The sequence below is a fragment of the Theropithecus gelada genome, chromosome 5, assembly GCF_003255815.1.
Source record: "Theropithecus gelada isolate Dixy chromosome 5, Tgel_1.0, whole genome shotgun sequence".
NCBI lineage: Eukaryota > Metazoa > Chordata > Mammalia > Primates > Cercopithecidae > Theropithecus > Theropithecus gelada.
The window spans coordinates 125080461-125090764 of record NC_037672.1 but is presented as its reverse complement, the minus strand read 5'-3'; the positions used below and the strand labels follow the sequence as shown (position 1 = coordinate 125090764).

Here is a 10304-nt window from a genome sequence, read left to right as displayed (position 1 = left end):
CTAAGTTTTTGTATCTGTTAGTAAAGAGGGGGTTTATATTGGTCAGGCTAGTCTTGAACTCCTGACCTCAGGTAATCCGACTGCCTCAGCCTCCCAAAGTGCTGGGATGACAGGCGTGAGCTACCACACCCTGTCACTCACTTTGATCATTAAAAGCACTTGCATTCAAGTAGAGGCACATATCAAAAAAAGAAAAAAAAAAAAAAAAAGAAAAAGAAAGCAAAGCACTTATCTATGAAGCTATCAGGATATTTTAGAATTCAAAGTTAACACTGATTTTATACATCATAAGTATTTATTTCCACAGCAGAAAATTAGTTGAACACAAGATTATGAATTCACCATACATTCAAAAAATAAACATGTTTTTCAAATAAAGTCAATAGTGAAATGTTATAAGGGTACAAAGTAAATGCTGATATATTAAAATCTTGGTTTGATTTAGCAATTTTACTAAAACCCAGAAGAGTTTCTATGAATAAATTTATTTAATTTAATAAATTATTCATGATTAAAAATTTAATTTTCATAGATAGTAACAACAGACTAAACATTGAGTATATGGGATTCCAATGAACAATAATAAAAATACTTTAACATTATTTACTTCAAATATTATCTTGAAATTATTCAAATGTATTCGAAGTTTATAGTTAACAGATCTGTAACAATGAATTCCAGACTACATTGATAGCGATTAGATATATTAGTGCTGTCTGCTTGTCCTTCACATGATCATAGGATGAAGCTTCCTTTTGTAAGAAACATCTTGGCCACACTGGTTACATATAATAATCCAATTAGTTAGCGTATTTATGGAGGAAGCGTTCAAATGCATCATAGATGGCTTGTCTAAAATTAAATATGAAAGAAAAACTCTAAGTAACTAACAAAAAGGGGGGGACAAACAATGCCTTTATCGTAATTTATTTCCAAATTTATCTGTGGCTTGCAACTTTACATCCTCTCTAAATAGCTATGAAACAGGCAGTTTACCCTCCTCAGAATGGGTGTTTGAATCCATGTAACTTTTTTTGTTTTTTGAGACGGAGTCTCCCTGTGTCGCCCAGGCTGGAGTGCAGTGGCGCAATCTTGGCTGACTGCAACCTCTGCCCCTCCAGGTTTAAGCAATTCTCTGCCTCAGCCTCCGGAGTAGCTGGGATTACAGGCGCATGTCACCACGCCCGGCTAATTTTTTTTGTATTTTTAGTAGAGACGGGGTTTCACCATCTTGGCCAGGCTGGTCTTGAACTCCTGACCTCATGATCCACCTGCCTCGGCCTCCCAAAGTGCTGGGATTACAGGCATGAGGCACCGCGCCCGGCCTTTTTTTTTTCTTTTGAGACAGGGTCTTGCTCTGTCGCCCAGGCTGGAGTGTAGTGGCATGATCTCTGCTCACTGCAACTTCTGCCTCCCAGTTCAAGTGATTCTCATGCCTCAGCCTTCCAAGTAGCTAGAATTACAGGCATGCACCACTACACCCTGCTAACTTTTTGTATTTTTAGTAGAGAGGGGGTTTCACCATGTTGGTCAGGCTGGTCTCGAACTCCTGGCCTCAACTGATCCGCCCGCCTCAGATGCATGCAACTTTATCACCACTACTGGAAAACATCAAACATACTTCCAACTTTGATGGATCTAGAAGCATTATCTTTTTCTGAAGCACTTTTTTGTGCCTTAGAATATATATATTCATACACACATACATGCACACACACAGTGGCATATGTGTGTGATGTGTGTGTATAAAATAAATTATGAAAGAAAAAGGGACTGATTTATCATCACTTTGTTAAAAATTAACTATGTGACTTTTCAGAATGTAAGATTCTGTTTCACAGATTATGATATAGATGCTTTTCATTTACTATGAACATGTTCCTAGCTACTTAAAATCAAAAGCCTTGGTTTCCTACATTAACTTTACCGAGTATTTTAATATTTCAATTGAAAACGAATAGACAAATTTTATCTTCCATAAGGTATTTTTTCTTTCTTTCTTTTTTTTTTTAGAGAGAAGATCTCACTATGTTGCCTAGGCTTGAGTGCAGTGGTTACTCTCAGGTGCAATCGTAGCACGCTGCAGCCTCAAACTCCTGGCCTCAAGCTATCTTCCCACCTCAGCCTGTTGAGTATCTGGAACTATAGTCCTGCGACACCCTGCCCCACTCACAAGATGTTTTTTTCTAAAGCTGTTTTTTTTTTTCTATTGTATAATACATTTTCATAGCAGAATATTCAGAAAATCCAAAATATAGGAAGGGGAAAACATCATAGTCCCATCACTCACATCTACTGTTAATCTTTTCATATCTTTCCTCCAGGCTTTTAAGAAAATGCATGTCTAGGCCGGGCGCACTGGCTCACGCCTGTAATCCCAGCACTTTGGGAGGCCAAGGTGGGCGGATCACAAGGTCAGGAGTTCGAGACCAGCCTGGCCAACATGGTGAAACCCCGTCTCTACTAAAAATACAAAAATTAGCTGGGTGTGGTGGTGGATGCCTGTAATCCCAGCACTTTGGGAGGCCAAGGTGGGTGGATCACAAGGTTGGGAGTTCGAGACCAGCCTGGCCAACATGGTGAAACCCCACCTCTACTAAAAATACAAAAATTAGCGGGGTGTGGTGGTGGGCGCCTGTAATCCCAGCTACTTGGAAGGCTGAGGCAGGAGAATTGCTTGAGCCTGGGAGGCAGAGGATGCAGTGAGTCAAGATTACGCCACTGCACTCCCGCCTAGGTGACAAGCAAGACTCCGGCTCAAAAAAAAAAAAAAGAAAAGAAAGAAAGAAAAAAGAAAATGCATGTCTATATTTTCATGCAGTTTAAATAATAACTATGAGATATTAATTTTGTATCCCATTTGTTCAACTAAGCATTTCCTGACATCCTAACAAAGCTATTAAGACTATCTTTGGCCGGGTGTGGTGGCTCACACCTGTAATCCTAGCACTTTGGGAAGCCGAGACATGTGGATCACGAGGTCAGGAGATCAAGACGATCCTGGCTAACACAGTGAAACCCCGTCTCTACTAAAAATACAAAAAAAAAAAAAAAATTAGCCAGGTGTGGTGGCAGGCGCCTGTAGTCCCAGCTACTCGGGAGGCTGAGGCAGGAGAATGGTGTGAACCTGGGAGGTGGAGGTCGCAGTGAGAGATCATGCCACTGCACTTCAGCCTCGGTGACAGACTTGAGACTCTGTCTCAAAAAAAAAAAAAAAAAAAAGACTATCTTTGAAACTGATAGCCTGCTAATAGATTATTATTTCCAATATGTTGGGAAGTCATAGCTTTACAACATGCTTGTCTTTCTTTGGCTCAAGGATTCGATCCTTGTGAATTATAATGAACCATGAGAAGGGAAAAAAATTAGAGGTCGATATTTGCATGTTGGTGTAAACACATAAAGAGATTTTGTTTTGAAGATAGATATGACAGCAATAGGGGAGAAGTAAAGAGGACTTTGAAATTATTGCCCACTGGATAATTTTTTTCCTCAGAGTTAGTTCCAGGCACTTGCTCTTGTGGAATGAATCTGAATTTGTTTACTTCCTGGTGCCTAAAGTTACAATACGGGCTTGTGTACATGTGAGAAGGGTTAGGAAAGGTACATGTCCCTTTTTAATCATTTAAATAGCCTCTTATTCACTTGTATTATCAATAAGCTCTAAATAACACAAAATATTAGAGCACATAAAGGAATGGCTTTATTTAGTTATTTATTCATTCATTCATTTTTTGAGACACAGTCTCACTGTCACCCAGGCTGGAATGTAGTGGCACAATCTCAGCTTACTACAAGCTCCGCCTCCTGGGTTCAAGTGATTCTCCTGCCTCAGCCTCCTGAGTAGCTGGGACTATAGACGTGCACCACCATGCCCGGCTAATTTTTGTACTTTTTTTTGTTTTTGTTTTTGTTTTTTTGAGACGGAGTCTCACTCTGTCCCCCAGGCTGGAGTGTAGTGGCCGGATCTCAGCTCACTGCAAGCTCCGCCTCCCAGGTTTACGCCATTCTCCTGCCTCAGCCTCCTGAGTAGCTGGGACTACAGGCGCCCGCCACCCCGCCCGGCTAGTTTTTTGTATTTTTTAGTAGAGATGGGGTTTCACTGGGTTAGCCAGGATGGTCTCGATCTCCTGACCTTGTGATCCGCCCGTCTTGGCCTCCCAAAGTGCTGGGATTACAGGCTTGAGCCACCGCGCCCGGCCTAATTTTTGTATTTTTTTTTTTTTTTTTTTGAGACAGAGTCTCGCTGTGTCGCCCAGGCTGGAGTGCGGTGGCACGATCTCGGCTCACTGCAAGCTCCGCCTCCCGGGTTCACGCCATTCTCCTGCCTCAGCCTCCGAGTAGCTGGGACTACAGGCGCCCGCCACCTCGCCCGGCTAGTTTTTTGTATTTTTAGTAGAGACGGGGTTTCACCATGTTAGCCAGGATGGTCTCGATCTCCTGACCTCGTGATCCACCCGCCTCGGCCTCCCAAAGTGCTGGGATTACAGGCTTGAGCCACCGCGCCCGGCCTATTTTTGTATTTTTAGTAGAGACGGGGTTTCACCATATTGGCCAGGCTGGGCTCAAACTCCTGACCTTGTGATCAACCCCCACCTTGGCCTCCCAAAGTGCTGGGATTACAGATGTGAGCCACTGTGCCTGGCAGCTTCTTTTATTTTTATGTTTGGTGTGTGAAAAGACTGAATTTTTAAAAATTCTACTATTCCAATGTCATCTAAACTCTGTTAAGTTTTGAAGTGACTGATGGGGAATGGAAGAGGTCAAATAGCTTAGTAGTGACTCCACCTGAGCAAGTTACTTAATCTTTTTTGTTCCCTTTATTCTGCGTAAAGGGGATAATAACAGAGCAATTGCCCTAGCATCTGGCACATGATAATAGTTAACATTTATGTCTCTCAAGTGAAGCCTTCATAGTAGCATTTTTGAGTTTTCATATTTGACTTTGATTATAAATCTACTCTTCCTAATACCTCTTAGCTATACTCCCACTTAGATACACAAAAGAGTGAAATAAATTTGATACTAATTTACTAATGCAAACAAGTGGGTCCTCTGCATTCACAGGTATAACAGAACTTTAGACTCTTCTTAAGCAACTCTAGCAACCCTAGGTAGTCACAGATTTTTATTTGTTTATTTATTTTTGAGACAGTGTCTCACTCTGTCGCCCAGGCTGGAGTGCAGTGGCGCGATCTCGGCTCACTGCAAGCTCTGCCTCCCGGGTTCAAGTGATTCTCCTGCCTCAGCCTCCCGAGTAGCTGGGATTACAGGTGCCCGCCACCACGCCCGGCTAATTTTTTGTATTTTTAGTAGAGACGGGGTTTCACCGTGTTAGCCAGGATGGTCTCGATCTCCTGACCTCGTGATCCACCCACCTCGGCCTCCCAAAGTGCTGGGATTACAGGCGTGAGCCACTGCACCTGGCCTGTTTATTTGTTTTAATTTTGTTGTGCCAGAGGGCCAATGAGTATTGGATAGTCTGCTCACTCACCAATAGGGACTCAAATGCTGCATGAATGCTTCTTAAAAGATCATACTATAAAAAGAAAGGTTTACTATATCCTTCAAGACATGACAGACTTGAAGAATTGGTCTATTTCTCAAAAAGGTGACATTTATAAGTTGAGCTAGATAAGTAACAACATACGAAAATTATTTCTTACCTTAACAAGAGCTAAAACATGTCAAACGTATCACATACAATTCTTCCATTAGATAGTTATCCAGTTGGCAGCTTTTTTGAACACTTATGGACAGGGCACTGATGTAATCATTTATGTGAACTAATTTATTTAACCATTAATAATAACATGATGAATATGTTCCAATAATGCAGAATACCAGAAAACTAGTTTTAGCATAAAAGGTTTTTTTTTTTTTTTTTTTTTTTTGAGACGGAGTCTCGCTCTGTCTCTCTGGCTGGAGTGCAGTAGCACAATCTTGGCTCACTGCAAGCTCCACCTCCTGGGTTTTAAGCCATTCTCCTGCCTCAGCTTCCTGAGTAGCTGGGACTACAGGCGTGCACCACCTACGGCTGGCTGTGCACCACCTACACCTGGTTAATTTTTTTTTTGTATTTTTAATAGAGACGGGGTTTCACCGTGTTAGCCAGGATGGCCTTCATCTCCTGACCTCATGATCCGCCCACCTCCGCCTCCCAAAGTGCTGGAATTACAGGCGTGAGCCACCGCGGCCGGCTAGCATAAAAGTTTTTATAAGTTCTAACTAAAATAGTGGAGTCATATAAAGTTGTTAACATTAAAAGCACTTCTTATTTAAGGTTCAATATTCACTTGCTAACTGAAAAACATTGCTAAATTATTCCACAGATGTTCAGGCCATTCTGAAAAAACATCAGAATAGAGTGAAAAAACTCTTGATGCACCAAAGCAACTTTAACAAGCCGTGATCGTCCTTCTCACATCCTAAAATACCTGGCCATTAATATTTGAAGAGGGGAAAGCCACACGATAAAGCATGCCATGATATGCATCATGCCTAGTTCTCTAGAAGAAAAAGAAAAGAAGAAGATGAAATCCTAGGAAAGAGGGAAAAGTAACTCAATGTGAGATTTGTGGGAGGTGAGGGGGGGAATTCAAAGATTGAAACAGATAATAAAAATATCTAATCTTTTATATTTGTTGAAGCAAAAAAATCCAGAAAACAAACAACAAATGAACGAATTAGCCGTTTAGACCAGCCATCTTACCTGAAGAGTCCTTGTTTAAAAAGATAAGCACTAATATGACCCCCTTCTAAGTATCGGATCTCACAACCAGGCCAAATTTCTTGTAAACTTCGAACTCCTGTTCGTGGAATATAGGCATCTTCTTTGGCTTGAACCACTATAATGAGGCTTGGATCAACTGGTACTAGGTATAGAATTTTAAAAAATTCAACATATACACATTAGAAAATAAAAAACACCACACAATGTAGTAAATAAAACATTCATCAAACTAAACATTTTTTTTTTTTTTTGAGACGGAGTCTCACTCAGTCGCCCAGGTTGCAGTGCAGTGGCGCGATCTCGGCTCACTGCAAGCTCTGCCTCCCGGGTTCACGCCATTCTCCTGCCTCAACCTCCCGAGTAGCTGGGACTACAGGCGCCCACCACCACGCCCGGCTAATTTTTTGCATTTTTAGTAGAGACGGGGTTTCACCGTGTTAGCCAGGATGGTTTCGATCTCCTGACCTCGTGATCCACCCGCTTCGGCCTCCCAAAGTGCTGGGATTACAGGCGTGAGCCACCACGCCCGGCCTAAACATTTTTGATTAAGTTAAAAATCAACTATAATAGGCTACATTATTCATCCACAGTACGAGATAAACATTCTAAAAATGATACAAAATACTGTGGTTTTTTAAAATTAACTAATTTCTTTCTTTCTTTTGTGTGTGTGGGTACACAGTATATTTATGGGTTACATGATGTAAGATATTTTGATACTGGCATGCAATACATAATAATCACATCAGAGTACATGAGGTATGCATCACCTCAATAATTTATTTTAAAGATGGGATCTCACTATGTTGCCCAGGCTGAAGTGCAGTGGCTATTTACTGGCAAGATCATAGTGCACTGCAGCCTTGAACTCCTGGGCTCAAGTGATCCTCCCTCCTTAACTTCCTGAGTAGCTGGGACTACAGGTGAATGCCACCACACTCAGCAATCTAGTGGTTTTTTTTTTTTTTTTTTTTTTTGGGAGACAAGAGTTTCACTTTGTCACTGAGACTAGGGTGCAGTGGTGCAATCATAGCTCACTGCCACCTTGAATTCCTGGGCTCAAAGGATCCTCCTGCCTCAGCCTCTGAGTAGCTGGGACTATAAGCATGTGCCACCACGCCCAGCTAATTTATTTATTTATTTAATTATTATTTTTTGAGATGGAGTCTCACTCTGGTCCCCCAGGCTGGAGTGGAATGGCACGATCTTGGCTCACCGCAATCTCTGCCTCCTGGGTTCAAGTGATTCTCCTGCCTTAGCCTCCTGAGTAGCTGGGATTACAGGCGCCTGCCACCATGCCCGGCTAATTTTTGAATTTTTAGTAGAGACGGGGTTTCACCATGTTGGCCAGGCTGGTCTCGAACTCCTGACCTCAGGTGATCTGCCCGCCTCAGCCTCCCAAAGTGCTGGGATTACAGGCGTGAGCCACTGGGCCTGGCCACCCAGCTAATTTTTACATTTTTTGTAGGGATAGGGTCTTACTATGTTGCCTGGGTTGGTGTCAAACTCCTGGGCTCAAGCGGTCCTCCCACCACAGCCTCCCAAAGTGCTAGGATTATAGGCGTGAGCCATTGTGTCCAGCTCCAGAGTGTGTGTTTGTGTGTCTGTGTGACAGAGTCTTGCTCTGTCACCCAGGATGGAGTGCAGTGGTGTGATCTTGGCTCACTGCAACCTCCATCTCCTTGGGCTGAAGTGATCCTCCCACTTCAGCCTCCCAGGTAGTTGGAACTACAGGCACGCACCACCACACATGACTACTTTTTCGTAATTTTTTTTGGTAGAGACAGGGTTTTACCATGTTACCCAGGCTGGTCTTGAACTCCTGGGCTCAAGCAATCCACCTGCCTCAGCCTCCCAAAATGCTGGGATTACAGGCATGAGCCACCACGCCCGGCTGTCCAGTGTGTTTTTTAATGAGTAAGATAATCTTAAATTTTCATAGATAGAATGTGATACATTTAAGTAAAGCAACTTATCTTTGCAAACATATTCTGGAGCCAACAAAAAAATATACCCTTGAAATATATAAAATTATCTTATAAAGCATCCTTTAAAATGTTTCACAAATATTTACACATCAGCAAATATTCTCAATTTCATATAAAAATTAGTACCTGAGAAATTTGCTACATGAGTACATTCATCCATGACACCTTTCATAAATATTAAAGATTCTTTCCGAAGATTGTTTCTTCTTTGTTCTTTACTAAGTAGGTGGTATGACTGAGGGTTGCAACTCGTATAACTACTTTTGTTGGTTGAAAGTGTTTGATTGAAGCACTTCATCTTAGAGGTATCTTGCAATAAAAGTCCTTCTGATGTTGCACTGACAGATGTTTTACTAGAATTATGGCAGTCAGCAGGTTTTTGGGATACAACTTGGTTTGTTATATCTAAATTTAAAGTTCTGGAAACCAGATTAAGGTTAGTTAGCTTGTCTGCACTGCTAGTGAAGCATTTCACAAACTCTTGTCCCATTTTGAAAGAATCTGTCTGAACATATGAAAGAAAACATTATTTAATATAAAATAGGGTTTTATTAACAACTTTGTCAAAAAAAAAAAAAGAGAAAAGACAAATGTCCATCAATGAATAAATGGATAAACAAAATGTGGTACATTCAAACAATTAAACAGTATTCAGTCTTAAAAGGAATGAAATTCTGACACATGCTACAACATGGATGAACACTGAAGACATTATCTTAAGTGAATAAGCCAGACACAAAAGGAGAAATATTGTATGATTCCACTCATATGAGGTCCCTATAGCTGTAAAATTCATAGCAATGAAAAGAGAATGGCAGCTGCCAGAGACTGGGAGAAGGGAGGAATGAGTAGTTTTGTTCAATGGGTAAGTTTCAGTTTGAAAAGATAAAAACGTTTTGGAGATAGATGGTGGTGATGATTGCACAACATGTATATACTTAATGCCACTGAACTATACACATAAAAGTGGTTATGATAGTAAATTTTATGTTGTATATATTTACCATTTTTTTTTTTTTTTTGAGACGGAGTCTCGCACTGTCCCCCAGGCTGGAGTGCAGTGGCGCAATCTCGGCTCACTGCAAGCTCCTCCTCCCGGGTTCATGCCATTCTCCTGCCTCAGCCTCCTGAGCATCTGGGACCACAGGCGCCTGCCACCACGCCCGGCTAATATTTTGTATTTTTAGTAGAGATGGGGTTTCACTGTGTTAGCCAGGATGGTCTTGATCTCCTGACCTAGTGATCCACCCACCTCAGCCTCCCAAAGTGCTGGGATTACAGGCGTGAGCCACCATGCCCAGCCTCATAATTTTTTTAAAAAAGAAAGAGGTATCAAAATTTAACTCAGGACTAAGATAAATGACTTACAGTTTATTGCTGTTTCCTACTTAACAGTAAAGGGTATCATTTAGCCTGCATCTTTTTTTTTTTTTTTTTTAACAACCAAAGTTTTGAAATCCATGATCTGCCTTAACCTTTGAACTTCTAAAAGTCTTACAAATGAGTAACGTAAATTCAAACAGAAGAGGACACCAGCGTCCCCAAATCCCTTTCTCTGGTTGAACTAACCAGAATTAAAAATT

At 41.4% G+C, this 10304-nt stretch overlaps 1 protein-coding gene across 1 annotated transcript in view; it reads right to left on the bottom strand.

Moving 5' to 3' along the window:
• Window positions 1-276: 276 nt before the first annotated feature.
• The window catches only part of ABHD18 (abhydrolase domain containing 18), a 70126-nt gene continuing 60098 nt past the window's right edge, over window positions 277-10304 (bottom strand). The window contains exons 12-14 of the mRNA XM_025386463.1: window positions 8848-9226; window positions 6713-6875; window positions 277-852 (exon numbers count right to left, since the gene is read on the bottom strand). Of these exons, the coding sequence (XP_025242248.1) occupies window positions 801-852; window positions 6713-6875; window positions 8848-9226 (594 nt within the window). The 3' untranslated portion in view covers window positions 277-800. The remainder of the gene's footprint in view (window positions 853-6712; window positions 6876-8847; window positions 9227-10304) is intronic.